Source organism: Prionailurus bengalensis, chromosome A1 (genome assembly GCF_016509475.1).
Source record: "Prionailurus bengalensis isolate Pbe53 chromosome A1, Fcat_Pben_1.1_paternal_pri, whole genome shotgun sequence".
NCBI classification, from domain to species: Eukaryota; Metazoa; Chordata; class Mammalia; order Carnivora; family Felidae; genus Prionailurus; species Prionailurus bengalensis.
This window is the reverse complement of record NC_057343.1, coordinates 135,708,941-135,727,779: the sequence shown is the minus strand read 5'-3', so window position 1 is coordinate 135,727,779 and position 18,839 is coordinate 135,708,941. Positions and strand designations below refer to the sequence as shown.

Sequence of the window (18,839 nt, the reverse complement as noted above, 5' to 3'; positions counted from 1 at the left end):
CATCAAGACTGTTTGTTGTGCTATGTCTTGAAGGGCAGGGACTCAGTTTCCTCTCACCCCTCAGCTGTCCTAGAGCCGAGACTGCAGAATTTTAAAGTTCCTTGTGTTAAGTCTGCGGATGGTAAGAAATCCTGCATGTTGGCCCCTCTAGTTTTCAAAGCCAAATGTTACAGGGATTTGTTTTCCCTGTGCAGGCTCCTCGTGCCTAGGCCCCCTGGTGCGAGTGTTTTTTTTTGTTTCTCTTCCCTGCATCCACAATGCCCTTTCCTTCTGTGGACAGTCTCATGGCTCTTTTTAGCTCCCGATGGTGTCTCTGCCCTTCCTACCCACTTCAAGTTGGCCTCATCTCTACATGGGAGCTGTGGAGAGTCTGTTCTGCCAGTGTCCACTTTTTTTTCTAGGTTGTTTACACTGATGTGGGCATTATGTATTTGTATCCATCAGATGATATGAGCATAGGATCTTCCTACTCTGCCATCTTCCCAGGGAGTTTCTTGTGAAATTACTACAGGTTTTTCCCAAGTTACCTTGAGGTTTACATAAAATATCTTAAAATTAACACTGCTTTATTTTAAACTAATAACAACTTCAATAGAATTCCTAAGCTTTATAATGTTAGTTCTTCTTCCCCTCACATGTTAAGTTATTGATGTTACAGTTTACATATTTTTTTTAATTTTTTTTAATTTTTTTTTAAATTTATTTTTATTTTTTATTTTTTAATGTTTTTTTATTTATTTTTGAGACAGAGAGAGACAGATCATGAACGGGGGAGGGGCAGAGAGAGAGGGAGACACAGAATCAGAAGCAGGCTCCAGGCTCTGAGCCATCAGCCCAGAGCCCGACGCGGGGCTCAAACTCACGGATCGCGAGATCATGACCTGAGCCGAAGTCGGACGCTTAACCGACTGAGCCACCCAGGCGCCCCTATATTTTTTTTTAATTTTGTGCAATAACAGACTTTTGTACTTAGGGTTACTTTTTTGTATTTGTTTTTTTAACTTTTAAATTAGAATTATAAGTGAATTACACACAACCATTACCATATTATGGAATCTAACTTTGACTATGTTTTTACCATTACCAGTAGGTTTTACACTGCTTTCTTAGATTTTTATGTGTTAAATAACATCCCTTTATTTCCACTCAAAAAACTCCATTAGCATTTTTTTAATGTTTATTTTTGAGAGAGAGAGAGAGAGAGCAAGTGAGCGAGCCCAGCAGGGGTAGAGAGAGAGAGGGAGACCCAGAATCTGTAGTAGGCTCTGAATTTGTGCTTATAGCTCAGAGCCTGATGCAGGGCTTGAACTCACAAACTGCAAGATCATGACCTGAACCAAAGTTGGATGCTTAACTGATTGAGCCCCCCGGTGCCCCTAGCATTTCTTGTAAGGCAAGTCTATTGGTGTTGAATTCCTTCAGCTTTTGTTTAGGAAAGTCTTTATCCCTCCTCCATTTCTAAAGGACAGCTTTGTTAGGTACAGTCTTCTTGGTTGGCAGGTTTTTCCTTTCAATATTTTGAATATGTCATCACATTATCTCCTGTCTAGAAAAATTTCTGTTTAGAGAACTGCTGATAGACTTAATGGGGGCTCCCTTGTCATTCTTTTCCTGCTTTTAAAATTCTTTGTCTTTGACTTTTGACAATCTAATTATAATGTATCTTAATGTAACCCTATTTGGCTTCAAACTTTTTGTGGTATTTTTGCCTCTTGGATCTGAATGTTTATTTCTCTCCTTATTTTGGGAGAGTTTTCAGCCATTATTCCTTTAAATATCCCTTTTGTCATTTGCCTTGTCCCTCTGGAATTCCCATGAGAGTAATGTTTCTTTGTTTTTAAAGGTTCTTTAGGCTTTCTTCACTCTTCTTGGTTCCTTTTTCTCTTGGTTCCTCTGACCGGTTAATTTCAAATGTCTTACATTTCAGATTGCTGACTATTTCTTCATAGTTGGGTCTGCTTTTGAAGCTCTTTGTTGAATTCTTCAGTTGAGTAATTATATTTTTCCACTGTAGGATTTCTGTTGGATTTTTTTTTTTGATGGTTTCTATTTATTTGTTGAACTTCTCACTTTGTTCATGCATTATTTTCCTAATTTCATTTAGTAGTCTACGTGTTCTTGTAATTCATTAAATTTCTTTAAGAGGATTATTGTGAATTCTTTGACAGTTCGTACATCTCCAATTCTTTAGGGTGAGTTATATGAGTCTTATCAGTCTTCTTTGGTGGGGTCATATTTACCTAACTTTTGATGATCTTTGATTTCTTACATTTGTATCTGCACATTTGAGTGAGTGTTTTCCTCTTCCGGACTTCGCTGGTTCCCTTTGGCAAAGACAGATTTTGACAAGCCAGTTGAGTTTGGGTTCTGGGACATGGCTGCCAGTAACGTTCTTGGGCAGATGGGGTCTGGTATTAGGGTCTATTTTGGGGTGAGGCAACTGTTCAAGCTCTGAGGTCATCAGGAGGAGTGGGAGGGATGGTATGACACTGAGAACAGTTGTACAGGACTGCTGTTTTGGTTCCGTGCCCAAGTTGGGCTACAGGATGGGCCCCAGAGTTCCTGGATTTTTTGGTCAGGCTTATTCTACAATTGGATTGGGTACTCTACTCAGAAGTTGGTGGGGCTGTGAATTGGTTTCCCTGGCCTGGCAGAGCAATAGGATTGGTCCCAAGGCCTGTTTGGCTCATTGTTTGGGGATCCAAATTAGGCAAGCATGCACACTGAATATCCTGGTCAGGCGGGGCCCTGGTGTTGTTCTATAGACATAGAAAGCCATGAGTTACGCTCTCTGTGCAAGTCCAACTGTAAGCAAGGCTCTTGGATGGGTTATGCAGCCCCTGATGTGTTTTGGTAAGGTTCTCTGGTCAGGCAGGCTGAAGACTGTATACACCAGAAAGACGGTATATGAATTAGTTTTTCTTCCTAGTGCAGTGGGAGGAGGAAGTCCAAGGCCACTAAAACTCTTTGTGGTCTTGATTTAAGTTGACCTATGCCCCTTGATCCCAATCACAACCCTGACTTTGCTCTGAGGGTGATCAGCTTAACTTGCCTATCTCCTGGCTTGAATGATGCTGGATTATGCAGCCTCCAGGTGTTCTCATCAGCTCTTCCTTTCAGATGGGGCTGAGGGCCATGCTCTTCAGTGGATGGGGCTATGACTTAGCCTTTCTGCCTCGGCATAGGCAGACCAGACTTCAGAGCTGGTGAGACCTCTTGTTTGAGAACTGTAATCAGGCAGACTTGGACCGTGTCAAGTACCTTGGTCAGACTACACTCCCAGCTTGGTTTTGCAGATGAGCAAAACTGCTGGTTGGGAATGACTACTTGGGCTCTACTGGTAGGAATCTGGTCTGCCAACATCCAAGTGCTGGTTGATGGAATCCCCTCCCCTTTTCTCTGTTATGATTAGATTCCCAGAGTTTACGTGCTGTAGAATCCCCTGTGATCCCTATGGGACAGAACCCGAATAGCGGCTCTCAAGAACTGCCCCCAGTGCTGCAGGGCTGGATGTCACCCCTGGGCTCTCTTTTTCCACTGGAAGACCTGTAGGCTCAGGAGAGATCTCTTGACATGCTGTGGCGCTGGCCTAGGGGAAGGGCACTGTGGTCAGAAGGTAGCTGTTCCTCTTACCCTGGTAATGCAGTCTATCTTGTTCTCTGCGGTACTCGGGGTGCTTTAGCATTCTAGGATTCTTTCAGTGCTGTTTTGTTCATGAATAGTTGTTAGTTGTGACGGGGAGCAAAATCAGGAATGACATATGTCCTGATCTTGGTTATGTCACTTGCTGATAATAGCATTTCACACCTGTTAGAATAGTAATCTCATTGTGATTTTGACTTATTTCCCTAATGATTGGTGATATTGACCCCCTTTTCATGTGCCTTCAGTCATTCATTTGTCTTCTTAGGAAAAATTTCTATTCAGGTCCTCTGCCTATCTTTAAAGTGGATTATTTGGGTTCTTTTTGCTATTAAGTTTTATGAGTTCTTTACATATTTTGGACATTAATCCATTCCTTCTCATATACATAGATTGAAAACATTTTCTCCTATTCTGGAAATTATCTTTTCACTTGGTTGATAGTTTCCTTTGCTATGAAGAAGCTTTTTAGTTTGACGTAGTCCCATGTTTATTTTTTACTTCGTTGCTTGCGCTTTAGATGTCCTATCCAAAAATGTGTTGCCAAGACCCATGTCAGGCAGCTTTTTCCTGTTTTCTTCTAGATGTTTCATGGCCTCCAGTCTTACATGTAAGTCTTTAGAAAATTCTTATTTTTAGGCAGACTTTAAGGGAGAAGTTCAGAAAAGAAGTTTTTAATGTGTTGAGACGGTGTCAGTTACAACATGACTATAGTCTTGGCACATCCTAGAGGATTTGGTAGGCCACGTTCTCTGACTCAGTACTTCATGCTTTGGAGAGCCGGTGTCATTTCCCAGTATGCTCACCTTCACATTATTGAGAACTTAACTTTCTACTTGGAGTCACCTGAAGTGTAACCTTAAGACTTCAGGTAAATGGACCCAAATTTTGCTAATGCATTCTTGGCCATGGTCACTGGCAACACAAGGGGCCAGTTCTCAATAAACTTCAGTGATCTGCAGTCACCATTTATGTTGTGGGTTAATGGAAAACCAGGGGATTGAATAGTCTCAGTCTACTAAATCACACCACAGTCTCTGGGACTCTTACTAGAGCATATTTAGACTCACAACTTTATTTTACAGATAAGGAGTTAGAGGCCTACACAGGTGAACTGAGTTGACCAAGTTCCCACAGCTAATTAAAGACCGAAGACAAGACTAGATCTCCTAAACTGAAAATCAGTCTATTTTCTGTATAGACCCTATGCTATGAATGTAAACTATATCATAAAGTAAAAATATGTTTCTGTCACTCAATAATAGTAGTGGCTTCTAATGAAAATACTGGTAGTACTATTTCGACAATCAGGTGATGTTAACTAGTGATTCTCACACTTGAGTTTGCATTAAAGTCAGAGAACTGGGGCACCTGGGTGGCTCTATCGGTTAAGCACCCGCCTTTGGCTCAGGTCATCATCTCATGGTTCCTGAGTTCAAGCTGTATGTTGGGCCCTGTGCTGACAGCTCAAAGCCTGGAGCCTGCTTAGGATTCTGTGTCTCCTTCGCTCTCTGCCCCTCCCCCACTCACACTCTTTCTCTGTTTCTCAAAAATAAACATTGAAAAAAACCTTTTTTAAATTGGAGAACTTGTGGAGAAAGGTTGCTGGGCCTACTCTCCGTTAGTAGTTTGAGGGTGAGAACCTCGAATTTGCACTTGGGACAGATTTCCAAGTAGTGCTGATGATAATGCTGTTGGTCAGGAACCTCTGGTCGAAAGCAAACCTTTGCCATTTCCTGCCATTCGTTACTGGTCCCTTGTGCACTGTCCACCAGTGGAAACCACATCTTCAGCGCCTCATCAGGAAGAGTAACCCGTAAACTTTTCTTTGAACTTCCTAGCATTTCCCATTGGAAGGCTGTGACAGCGTGAAGAGCTTTGGCTTGAGTCACACGGCTTAGTATTCCACTCTGCTCTAATTGTTACATGATTGGAGTAAATCATGTAACATGTCTCCTTCAGTTTCTGATCGTAGAATGGAAAGCTTGTCTTCAAACTCACAATTGTGGAAGGATTATATGAGATGATGCATATACAGTATTGAATGGAACTTACATGGTTTATCAATCAAAGGTCAGCCAGGAAAAAAAAATTACAGCTGTGATAAGAAGAATTGAATGACGAGAATAGGTTACTCACATGGTGGAAGGTCTCAGAAACCAGACAGGTGGGGGTGAGAGAATCCTGAGGACTAGCAATAGCCGATAGCTGCCACCACCCCTGGGGCCAGACTAAAAATGGCAGGAGGCACTGAGGCTCTATGTAACTCAGAAGCCAGAGGCTTCTTCTGAGAGGCAGAGCATCCTGGGGCCCCTCAAACCTTGGTCGGGAGGGTTGATCTGGCAAGAGTTAGTGCCGTGGGAGGACTCAGGACCTAGAAGCCAGATGACAAAAGACCCTGGGAATGTAGTTCTCTGGGATACGGAACCGAGCAGGGGAAAAGCAGGAAGGGATCAGAGTTCCTGCCATACTCTGTTAGTCATTGTTGCCATGACTGTATTTACGTGCCCTTCTCATTTCCATTACTAGACCACGCCTCCATGTCCAGGACCCTTGCTGTGCCTACATGGTGAATGAGTGCCATATACATGCAAAGTAGCATCGCTGTAAATTCACTCAGCAATAAAAACAAATAGGAAAGGTATTGCAGATTAAGAATGGTCTGTATGTATTAACTAGATGCTACAATGAGAAACCTCACTCTGGAGTGTAGCTTTGCTCCCTAAGCCTCACGCCACATCCCGTGTCACACTTAGGCGTGTTGAACAGTGCCTCAGGCTGTCCTTGTCCTGTGGGTGTTCAATATACGCAGACTGCAGAATAGAGACAAAACCAGCAGGCGTAACAAAGTGGGATGGATGGATGGGGAAAGAATTGAGGGACAGTGGCCATTATAGCAAGAACATGCTTTGCAATGATACCACATCACCTAGAGGTATCTTCTTTTCATCATTGAGAATATGGTGAAACTACGCCAGTAACACTAACCTATCATTCCTGTGAAGTGGCGTCTTGCGATAATGTGGTAATAGGATGAAAACGGAGGTGGGAAGCCCTGGGAACAGCAGTGACGTTTGTTAACCAGAAGAGCAAGAGAGCAATTTTAGAAACGCTTCTTAGATGATCACTGAAACTTCAAACCATAACTTCAGTTTCAAAACAACCTTTATTCTGTTTGAAGACCTAATACAATGCATCAAAGCAACTTAAAACAACAAGACATAGCTCCATTGAATCTATAGCTTGAACAAAATGTCAAGGAGGCACACTCCCCCCGCCCTCCCCCACCCCCGTTGCCTTGTAAAGGCAAAATTACAACTGACCATGACATCCTCCCTCTCGTCAAAAGACCAACTTTATTTTAACAATGTCATATAAACAGATTTGTAAAAACATTGAACAGATCGTAGCTTTTAAAAAATACACACATATAAATGAGTTTTTTTTGTTTTGCTTTTTTTTTTTTTTAATTTTTTTTCTTTTTTTTCTTTTTTTCTTTTTTTTAATAGCAGCATCCCGGGCAGCTAATGCTATCTCATGGTGACAAGTTTAACCTTAAGTTGAATAGTGTTTCCAATGAACCCAATTCTGTTCCCTTGCTACTCATAATACTAATATTTTATACAACTAGATTTTTAAAAAGTGGGAATTTGGTATTTTCAAACTTTGTCCCATGTGAGGCATTGTGCTTTAAACTGCCCCTTTCTTAAAAGGCCCTGAACTCAGATTTCAGGGTCTGTTCTCCAACTACTTGGATACCATGCATAGCAAAAGCACAGGTGTTAAAACCAGCAGAGTTTTTCTCCCATTAAGGAACATCAGTAGGACTCCCAAACACGTCACTAGTTCATAACCAGCTATATGACAAAGCAATTGATTCCCCACAGTGACAGCTCACATAAACACATTGTGACTCGACACACCGAAAATGAGGATTTCCAAGTTAAGTGAGTCATCCAGACCAGCTCCCCCAAAGGAGTAACTTTTAAAAGCAGAAAAAAAGCCAAAGAATTATGAACTTCTCACCTCACTTGCAAAGTTTTCACCTTTTTAAGACAAAGCAACTTCAAAGGAAAAAAAACAACGAACCACCCATACACATACACAAGAATTGTACTAGACATTTGCTTGTTATGTACTTGAACTCGACGACTGTGGATCTGTTGTGGCTGAAAGGTGTACTGGAAACAGTCCATGCACATATACATATATACATATATCAAGGGCTGTGAACTTGTCACATGTTGCAAACACATGCTTTTTGCCTTTTCACACGGTTCTGATTTTTCTTCCGTGTGTACGATCAGGTCCCGGTGCTCCCACTTGTACAGCCCTATCCCAGCCTCTCTGCAGCTAGCTTAGCGTCTGGCTTTTATCTTTAGGATGCTACACTGGGTGGGGAGAATCAATGCATGCATAAAAGCATGTTATCAGGAATGCCTCTGCTGTATCCATTCATACTCACGAGCCACTCAGTGTTATTAGGAGAAGACTGTCTGATTGAACGCAAAGAGCCCTTCTGGTCAAACATCTATAAGGACGAATGTGGTGGGTATGCCACACGCAATTAAAAAGGCGTTTGGCAGAGATGTAACATCACAGATCTAGTGAGTTACGACATAACAGGGAATGATGAATCCTGCCTCTGCTGTTCAAAGAGAAACTTTCCTCTTGCATTTATGTTTGCGAAACGCAAAAATAAGGCAGGTGCCTGAATACCATGCCACCTCACCAGAGTGTTGAACCAGAAACATTAACAAAACTTGGCATGAAACATTCCATCTTCAGTCTTGTATTTCAGATAGTAAATGAAAATTCTACCTAACAGCATACGTGGATGTGCTATCAAAAAAAACCCCACCAAAATGCTAGTTGATAAACCACTCTTAATTAGTCGTCAGACTTGTGTGTGAAGGGGAAGGGTGTTTTTAAAGTTGACACTTACAGACTACACCCAGGGGGATCCTCAGTTGTGTGATGAGAGGGAGGCGGTCAGATCAGTACAGTCAAGTGTGAAGGCTGACAGTCCGGCCGTTAAGACTGACTATTGCTCTTGGTATGGATAGCATCATAGCATCATGTAAAGAAGAAAGAAATACATTCTACAGTTGATGAAGTCAGCGGCTAGACTGATTATTTTCAGAAGAAGTTTTAAAAGGAACAACACTGAAAACCAAAACAAAAACCCCTCCCCAGTGTCAGAAAGCAAGCCGTGGCTGAACCACTCCTGGGAAAGGAAAACTGTGATTTTTTTTTAAGATCCTGTTTGACCCTACCCGGAAAGGGACCGTCACACTGATCCTGTGCTGCTCCCCCCAAAAATGGACAGTTTCCGTGGAACAGAATGGACTTAGCATATGTCAGTCAGGGAGAGAGACCTCTCCCTCTTGCCCAGAATTGGAAAGAACACTCTAAAACCTCTTCCTTTCCCCACAGTGATGTGTAACACACACAGTGACTCTGATGAATGAGAAGCACTGTCAGGACTCCTGAAGCGGCCAGGACCTTAACGAGCTCGACACGGCCCAACGCGGTAACGGTGAGGATCCTGTTTATTTGCTTTATGATCTCAATTGAATGGAAAGCTAGGAAAATAACACATGGGCAGATTGAAAATAGTTTTTCAGATCATGCTTCTTCCAAAATGAAGGTTTATGGTTGCAATGGGTAGTCTAACGTTGGAGAGACACATGGTCTAAATGCAGCGATGATACCTTGAAAACAGTGGTCCAAACAAAGGCAGACACTGCCCCAGGAGGCTCCCTTTCTTCCTAAGAACTAGATGCTCTGACCTGCTCCATGGTGTTAGCGTTCCAGTAGGTCTTGTACTTGTAATTAATGTGTAATAACTCGCAGATCCAAGTGGGAAAAGAGTGACGTAGTTACTCATTTCTCTGTAATCAGGAGAAAGTGCAAACCATCCTAGCCCTCCCTCCCCCCACCTGTACATCCCTTTGCTACCTCTCCCCCCCACCCCCACCCCAGATTCAAGAAGTTCACAATTCTTAATGAAGCACACATTACCTGGTACCGTATTTTAAGAGTTTTGAAACAACATTGTTGAACTCAGCAATACTTTGTCATATTCATATATCTTTCTCTTTTTTTTATTGAATAAAGCAGCTTTGAAGCTTATCAGGCACTGCCCAACAAAACATTTAGTCCACAAAAATCTGTTATGAACTTTTTAACCTTGGGCTAACAGCCAAGTACTCTGTACAAGAAAAAGTGTAAAATAATTCATAGTTTTAATTCTGAAGCCATTTTTTTTTTTTTTTTTTTTACTGGCATCCTGTACACATTTCTTCTTTAAAAAAAAAAAAGAATCACAAAATGAATATTAACAAAAAAAAATTAGGGACAATAATATTTTCAGGCAACAAAAATTGGGATGGGGTAAGCTTATTCTGAAGGTACATTTAAAACTGAGAACAATGAAAATTAAGAATTGCATAGCACTGTGAATTTAGTCTTCAGGAAAACAAAACAGAAGCTATTTGGTATTGATACAAATCCATCTATTTGATAGTTAGTCATCCATTGTTATGTACATATTTTATATAATGAATGTCCTTTAAAGTCCGGTTTTCCAAGCTCCATTTTTCTGTTGGCGTGGTGGTTTTTGAAGTTTAAAGGAAACACTTTCTGGCATTCAGCTACACCAGAATTTCCTCTGAACGTAGGTGAGCGGACGTTCTCCCAAAACGTCTCTGGTGAGCCGAAGTGCCTTTCTGCTACATACCGTTCATTTGTTAGAAAATGAAATAATCCACAGTGCGATGTGTCTGGGTCCACCGTGCACAGCCCATACCCAGGCTGAAGCAGCCCGGCTCGAGCGTCCCCAGGCCAGGGCTCTTGAGCCCGTCCACCCTCTGGTCTACAAGGTCCCAACTTTGAGCTGGTAAAGCTTCAAAAAGCATTAACAAGCACCATGGTTAAAGGCCTCTTTGTCCCTGCACGCAGAGATTTTTGCATTTCTTTTTCTCTTTGTGTCGTGTGTCCTTGTGGCTTTAAATTAAACCAAAAAATAAAAAATAAAAAAAAAAATTTAAAAAAAAGGACAAGGACTCCAGAAACGTGTGGTCCTGGCACAGTGCTAGGCTGCGTATCTTCCCCTCTACTTTTTTGTCGAAAGCTCGAGTCCCATCTGAAGGCAGATGGCTGCATTTCCTCAGCTCAATTACAGGTCAGGCTGGAGAGGAGCCCTGTGCTTTCCAGAGGCCTCGGGGTGGTTGAGCTCCAGGAGAAGGATCAGAGGACAAGTGCTTCATCGCCTCTGCTGTGCATATACCGGGTAGGCTAGTGTGACGTTGAGGGAGTCGTTGTGCTGCACGAGGGAGGTGTGTTGGTAATGTAGCACCAGCTCTTTCAGGGAGCTGTACAGGTTATAGGGCTCGGCAAAGCCGTAGCCAGTTGCCGTTTTGTTGATGACACAGTGCTTCACTTCGCCATCCACCCTGCAGAGGACAGAGAGAGAGAACAGGGTTTTCAGAAAAGGGTCCTCGTGAAAAAGTACCTTCTGCGGGCCTTGCTTCAGGAAGGGAACACTCCCGGGGGAGCTACGGGCTTGGGCTGCTACCTCAGCTTCCCTGAGCCACTGTATTCTCATCTTGAAGGTGGCAGACGTGTCACAGGGTGACTTTGAGAAACGAGATCGGGTAGAGGACATGCGCACTACCATCACCGACGGCCCTGCCACGCGAGCAGGGCTCTATGGTTAGCACAGGCGTGAATTGCATTCTTGCAGACCAGCCTCTCACGTTGCATTTATCCTCAACTCTCTCCCTCCTGTTCAGTAGGAATATTTCTCCGGTTAAATGGAGGGAGATGGCTGGGTGCAATTTTCAGAACCTTTCCTTCCCAGAGGATACTCGCTTTTCTTAACTCATAGTGATCTGAAACTTAGTGTTCATAGTATTCCCCAAACACATGGGACATAAAAAGAAAATGCGCCACATGCCAGAAAGCTCTTCTCTTGGGTACACTGATCTCAAGGCCAATGACCTCTCTCTGTAGCTGTTGGACCCTGTTCCTGGTGCAGACTTGACCTGCGGGTGGAGCTCTCTTGTGAATTCCCTCATATTCTAATGCTATTAACCTTGGGAAGTAAAACAAAAAAACCCCCCCGTGTTGCTACTTCCATTTTAAAGATGAGAAGATCGAGACTGCTCATGATGAGATGAAGTAGTTGGTGAAACTGAGACCCAAACCCCAGTCTTTGAACTCAACAGCAGGTTTCTATGCTTCTGCCTAGACCTGAAAAACGTTGTATCTTTTTTACTTCCTACTCTAGGTTATGGCACTGTGAGGTTCTTCCAAGCTTGGTTGGCTGAATGAATGAAACACATCTGCAGCTGTCTGACAGGAGAGAAAGATACGTACACTACCGAGCAGGCATAGCAGCCCTGTTTACTGCTTTCCCGAACCAGGAAGGTGCCATCTCGCTTCCCCCGGAGTAGGTTTTCAGCCTTGTTTCTGTTGCTGCTGCCGACATTCCATGTCTTCTCGTCGTGGTGCGGCAAATCCTCATCATCCTCCACCAGCGAGTATTGGCTAAGGAGGCAGGAAAGAAAGGTGGGACATGAAGCCCTGGGAGAGGTCACCTCTCCCACGGAGCCCGTCAGGCCAGCCACCGCGGCTCTGACTCAGGTGGCACTTGGCCGTGGAGCTCAGCCTTCCATGTGACCTCCCTGGACAAAGAGCCCCAGTAGTAAGAGTCTTCCTCTTTGTAAGTCAGGAGCTACATGTAAGCAGCTGGGCAGAGGGGAAGGTATCAAACGATCCTGTTTGTCCAGTTCAGATCAGGAAACCGACTGACTAGGAGGACTGCCAGTTTCTCATGTAATTCAAACAAAACCCAGCCTTAAGCTTGAGAGATACACTGAACAGAATTGTGTCTTTTTCCTCCCGACTGTTCCAGAAACCCACTGGGGATTTTTACAGGTTTGGGGCCTTCCTTCTAGACAGAGTCACTCAATTGCACTGTGGGTAAAAACTAACTCTGCATCCTTCACTAAACTTTCCTTTTTTGTAACATTCTGGATAATGCGATGTGAGTCTGCAAACAAAGCAAGTCACGAGTTCTCTTACCATGAAGACCCCCCCCACCCCCGCCAGCCTCCCACCTACGGTGAGTACTCACTCTTCAGTGTTCTCATTGCCCAGCCACTCGTTCAGCTTCTTCTGCCGAACACCTTTCTGAGTCAACCACCTGGAAGACAGTTAGAAAAGGAAAATGCATTAATCATGGATCCTTGGTTTTGGCAACGGGCCGGTCATTTGCTCCCAGGGTTCTGCCTCGAGGACTTACATCAAGTATTGGTCTCTTGTCTTTCTCAGCTGAATGAGGTCTGGTTTAATGCTGTTCATGCGCTTGTCAATCTCCCGATACTCAGCTGCCTGTTTCTTCAAGTCCTCCTCCAGTCGTCTTCTACTGTCCACAATTTCGCTGATGCGAGACTTCAACTTTTCATAATTATGCATAATCCTATAGGCAAGAGTAAGGCATCGGTCATGACCTGCTTCACCACAATGGTTTCCCACAGCTTATAGAAAGTCAGAAAGAATGCTTTCTCGTGCTGCCATTTTTAAAAATTATTCAAAGGGCAGAAAGCAAGATGTTGGAGGATTTGCATTATTATCTTGAGCACAGGGACAACCCTCATGGTTCACCAACCTTTGTATTTCTTTCTCATTGCCTTCCCGTTTAAATTTTTCTATGTATTCTTTGCTGTACCGTTCTTGGCTTTGGCACTGCTCTTCAAATATTTTTATGGTTTCATTAAATGCTTCAATAGCTGTTCTTTTCATCTGGATTTCCTACAACACAATGTTTAATAAGACAATGTCATACCTTTCACAGAACGGATAATTTGTTATTGTGAGACACTGCCGGGACATTTGATGGTATTCCTGTCTAGCATGGAAGGGACTGTGTTAGCAAGGAAGGCCTCTAATTCATAAAACCCATTAAAATAGTATCACAGAAGCACACATTTCCTTTGGGAATTTTCCCAGTCTATGAAAGCAGACTGCCTAACAATTTCCTATAGTTTTCATTTTAAAAGCCATTCCCCTTTATCAGCAATTTAAGGAATCCATGTTGCCTTCTACTCCCTCTGGTGGTTCTAGATACATCATAGCCTAGAGAAGATTACCTCTCCAGGAAAACATTGTCATAAATGGAGCTTCTATACTTTTTTATTTTTTTTTTATTACAGGGCATCAAAAAGTTAAATCTTCATTTTGGAGGTCAGACAGGTTTGTGGAACTTTGAGTTGTTACGTCAAATCCACTTGAAACTCCCAGCGACCTCTGCAATTATCATCACGAGAACTTCTCATTCTGACACTTACCAGCTTCATTTAAAAGGTTTATTAGAGATGCTATGAATATTAAACAACGATCTGCAAATACATGATCTTTCTCCCCACTTGATGAGCAAAACCTCAACTTTACTTTCTTTTTCCTAAACCGAACTGACACATGTTCGATTCTAGTAACTAAGAGTTCTGAGATTTTAATTTGATTTTAGCAAAAAACTCACCTGGGAAGTACGGGTATAATCTTCATATAATCTATCATATTCTCGACTTTTTTCTTGAAATTGAGTGTTATATTCATGTAATTTTTTCCCTACAGCTTCAATATTATCTTCTTTGACAACTTGATCCTGGAAGAATGAGAGATGGGAAGAGAGAAAACTTTAGTTCATCGGCTATGCAGTCCAGTAACTGGCCATTCTCAAACTGTAATTTTGTGACCACAGGTATAAAGTTTTTGAAATTTTATTACATGCAATTCACCTGCTTCACAATGTTTTCTAAGGATTTGAAAGTGTCTTGTCTAAACATTGTAATGTGAGCATTTCAGTTTTGAATACCTGTTGGTATTTGGATACTGGATAAAGTAATTTCACGTCCAGTTTGGGATTATACTGGGCTAGGGACTCATTCCGGTAGTGGTTTATTAGTTCAACCACAGAGTTGAAGGTTAGTGGGTCAGAGAAGCCATATTTCCCATCTCGGTGAAATATTTTGATTAACTTGTTATTTCCTCCTTTCCTGTAAACACAATAAAATAAAGGGCATTATTACAATCTTCTTTAGAAATGTGTTCCAGTGTCTACTTACACACCTCAAGCGTTGCTATGTTCCCGGACTCACCTTAGTGTAAGAGTATAATCACCGTGCATTTTAGTAGATGCGTCTCGTACCAAAAAGGTCCCATCAGCTGTATCTCGAAGTTTTTCATTCACTTCTTCCCTGAAACAAAAAGGACACAGGACAAAGCTCACCTTGAGGATTTTAAAACAGGCTTCATTTTTAGAGTTTTAGCTTCACAGCAAAATTAAGCACCAACTATGTAGAGAGCCTCTATCTCCCCACCCCTTTGTTAATTGCATTTTCTGATTATATGTATTGTTTATATAGAAATGTAACAAATTTCATCTCATTACAAACTGGGAGCTGAAAGAAAAAAAAAAAACAAAAAACCTTTCATTACTGGTCTATCAGTGGTCCAAACACACTAATCACTCTGGCCAATGAGCTCACAAAGTCATGATCCTGAAAAGGACTCCTTCCTCCCCTTCAGGAAAAAAAAAAAAAAAAAAAAAAAAAAAAAAAACTACGAATAAACAGGCCTTTTTCATATGTACAAGATACTAACATTAATTCTTACACTTCTGCCTAACAGAAAGCGACCCTGGACCCTCCCTTAAGGCGGTGGGCCACCTCTCCCTGGTGCTTTCCTGACCTCTCTGTCAATAACGAAACTTCTCGAGTATTTAATTTCCTGTGGCATCCAGCACCCAACAGTTCCCCAGTGCTCAGGGACTTCTCTGGTCTTCTTTGGAAGACAACCAACTATGCTTCATGCTTATGTTGGAGGATATCCTAAAAATGGAACTCAGCAAGCTGGTGTGTTTCTTTCTCTAAAACCAGAGCTCTGTCTCTATAGCGAAAACTCCAGAGTTTGTGGAGCCTTACCTTGAGATATCTCCCCAGTACCATTCAGCATCTTGTAAGGACATATTGTTATTCATACCGTTGTTGGCTACAGTAGTGGGTTTGGGTGGTTTAGGAGGCAATGCTGTAGATTAAAGAGAAACAAAAAGTTGTTTGCGATCCCAACTACAGTGGAAGGTTGCAATGAGAACTAAGTTTCTTTACAATACTATGAAATACAGCAGTAATTCACAACTCCATGAAACATGATCGTTTGCTTTAAAAAAAAAAAAAAAGGCATCTCTCAGAGCATGGATCAAAAAGAAAAGGAAGTGAAAAAGAGAGAACGGCTTAGAGATGAACAAATAAACCCGGCTGGCCATGTGAGTGTATTTCAGAGTAAATCCTGAGTCCCGGCATTCTGCTTCTAGGCTCTAGTTATATTAAAGTTTCAGGCCTGATCAAATCCATCTAAAATAGGAAACCATGAACATATGAGCAGGAGGAATCACATGGGTTGGCTTTAATTTCCTCCTCTTATTTAATTATAAAAGACAAATTTGGTTTCTGTCCTCCACAAATGCTGTTGCTGTAAGAAAAAAGCTCATCTACAGCAATATGTTTTAAGAGGAGGAATTGGGTTTCTCTAATCTTAGTATTTCAGGCCCTCTTTTGCCAAAAGCCACTTTAAGAAACTCATCTGTGACCTAAATCTCTTTAGCATTCATGTTAATATTCTAGTGGATAGATTGTGCTCTATATGCCAAGACTGACTGAAAACCATATCCCTCTTCCTCAATGTCAAGTGTTTCTGAATTTCTTAATTGGGAGCAGGGCTAATACGGGGAGAAAATTTGGGAAGCAAAATAAGGCTAGGATTTGTAAGTGAATTCTAAGTCGTTAAGTTTTAAAGGACAGTATTTCATGCAAAAATTATTTCAGGACTCTATCAAGAACATTGTATAAGGACTAGGATGAAATAAGGGCAAGCCAACTCCTTTTCTCAATATAGTGTCTCAATATAAGAGTAGGCAAAGTCTCAGCGTCTGATTTAGAATAGTTTCAGGTCACCTACAACTGAGTTGTAATCCCTGCTACATTCTACACGCCTTCTAAAGTACCAAGTGTTATCACTGCAAAGTACCACTGTTCCCATCCACTGTCAAAAGAGAAAAGCAGCACAAAGGACGCATCATTTTAATTAAAGGAACAGTATGAAAGATACACAACAATACAACACAAATACCAAAGGACCTCGATTAACAAAAGACACCAGTGAAAAACTGGAATTCAATTCATATCTATTCAAGTAAGAAAAAAAACCATTTACCAACAGACAGCCTGATCTGCTTGCTTCCACAGGCAAACGATTTAATGTCCAAGCTATGATCAAACTAATTTTTATTAAGTTACAACGAATTAGTAAAAAATAGAAAACTCAAGAGGATCGGTTTACAGTAGTTGTCAACCTCCCCCCTCCCCAAAAATCCGCAAAATTAACTAGCTTTCTAAAAGAATACTGCAGTGTTACCTGGTGGATCCATTTCTATATAAAACATCAAGTCTGTGCCACAATTTATATCTGTCTTAGCATATTCTAAATCCAGGTCTTCCATATTCCAAACAGTGTTGTACATTTGTGCGAGAGTTTCCTTGGCTGAGCTCAGTTATAAGAAAAGAGTCCGGCTTTCTTTGTAATGGTGTCTTGGAATTCATTTTAAAACCTATAAGGGGCTGCACTGTAACCTATTACATCACACACCCCAGCCAATCAAGTCAGAAAAATGTCACCAGACCACTCCTGCTCCATCATTTCTCTTCTAGATCCAGTCTTAACACAATCCCAGCCTCAGGAAGAGCCCACATTTCATAGAACTGCAATGTATACATGCTCATCGTTTCAAAAAGGTGTTTAATTTGACTCTTCTCCTCCAGCACTGAGTTCTCTAATTCCTTTTTTATTACTCCTTGCAGCATGGTACGCTCCGCTGTTGGCAGGTTGACAAAAGCTGATATGCTGCAGCCCGGAGCTTTTTTTTTTTTTTTTTTTTTTTCTTTCCCTAGTGCATCTGGGTTTATGGAGAGCCTGGTCATGCCTTGGTTTAAAAATCTTACAAATGCATCAGAATGGTATACTTAAGGTATATTTTACAGTCCTTAAATGCCTCCTGTATATATTAAAAGCAGAAGGGATCAAGAACTCAGGATGTTTAATTTCATTCCTGCATAACTCACTGACAACTCAGAACTTAAACACTGTTACAAACGTACCACATTAGAAAGCACAATTTAAAGAAAAATCTCCTTCTACCAAACATACTAAAGTTAACACTAGCCACTAGGGAATAATAATGCAACATCTCAACAGGAATGAAGATCTGCCTATTACCAGCACACATTTAATGTTACTGTCTAACAAGACTAGTCCAGGTGAGTTACGCCTTCCAAAAAGAAAGGGGCCATATATATCAAGAATGCAGAGCAGAGGTAGGGTTATGTTTGCAAACTATCTGTCACTGATAAACCCATCCTCGGACTTCTTGTGCTAATACTGCTTGAGGGGAGAGTGATGTAATCACTTTTGGTTGTTCGCCCCCCCCCACCCCCATCTCAAATGCCTTACCCTGGGGACTATTATTCCTGGTTAGCAATATTTAATGTAAAGAAATCAATTCCTCTATAAATCTGTTAATTTCAGTTCTCTACAGCCATTCTGCATATAGTCTTCCCATCCTTACTAGAGCTTAATGTACATTTCCATTATAAACCACCTCTTTACATTTACATTATTATGAAGAGGTGAGGAGGAAAAGTCCCCATCCCCAGTTAGTAGCTGATTGAAAAAAACTATAGTGGGCTTGTGATCAATGCACTTATGTATGTCACATATTTGTGTGACCATTTAAAGAACACAGAACCCCTTAAAATTTATTGTTAGACCCTCTATCAAATTTAGAATCATATAAAATAGTAGAGCAAAGGCACGTCATTTCACCGAGCACTCTGCTTGAATCCTGTCTAGCTGGATTTATTGTCCCATTGATGAGGAAGGCAGTCTCAACCTATACCCACCCTCGGACGGCCCGGGCCACTTTTCTATTCCTAAATTCAAAATCACACGCACAAAAATGGTCCAAGTGGTTGGGATATGTCCTCGACTGAGGGTCAGAAAAAATTTTTGACTTTAATAAAAACGTGTTTTCTCTCCCCCAGGAGGAGTCCCGCCAGCAGCTGTGGACAGGCTAACAG

At 41.7% G+C, this 18,839-nt stretch overlaps 1 protein-coding gene and 1 long non-coding RNA gene across 5 annotated transcripts in view; one reads left to right on the top strand and one right to left on the bottom strand.

The window, feature by feature from the left end:
- Positions 1-6,789: 6,789 nt before the first annotated feature.
- The window catches only part of PIK3R1 (phosphoinositide-3-kinase regulatory subunit 1), an 87,029-nt gene continuing 74,979 nt past the window's right edge, over positions 6,790-18,839 (bottom strand). For 2 of the 3 annotated variants that reach the window (XM_043591672.1, XM_043591681.1), the window contains 9 exons: positions 15,633-15,735; positions 14,808-14,906; positions 14,525-14,705; positions 14,189-14,314; positions 13,319-13,461; positions 12,953-13,129; positions 12,785-12,853; positions 12,025-12,195; positions 6,790-11,099 (listed from right to left, as the gene is read on the bottom strand). In XM_043591672.1, coding sequence (XP_043447607.1) covers positions 10,910-11,099; positions 12,025-12,195; positions 12,785-12,853; positions 12,953-13,129; positions 13,319-13,461; positions 14,189-14,314; positions 14,525-14,705; positions 14,808-14,906; positions 15,633-15,735 — 1,259 coding nt within the window. In that variant the 3' untranslated portion in view covers positions 6,790-10,909. Of the gene's footprint in view, positions 11,100-12,024; positions 12,196-12,784; positions 12,854-12,952; positions 13,130-13,318; positions 13,462-14,188; positions 14,315-14,524; positions 14,706-14,807; positions 14,907-15,632; positions 15,736-17,121; positions 17,551-18,839 lie in introns of those variants that run through there. The other variant, XM_043591692.1, reaches the window with a different exon arrangement.
- Positions 12,202-14,516, top strand: LOC122489650. Of its 2 annotated transcripts, none has more exons than XR_006298963.1 (3): positions 12,202-12,352; positions 13,863-14,013; positions 14,284-14,516. It is a non-coding gene; the product is annotated as an uncharacterized LOC122489650 (long non-coding RNA). The 2 variants fall into 2 exon arrangements; XR_006298964.1 differs by lacking the exon at positions 12,202-12,352 and adding an exon at positions 12,534-12,772.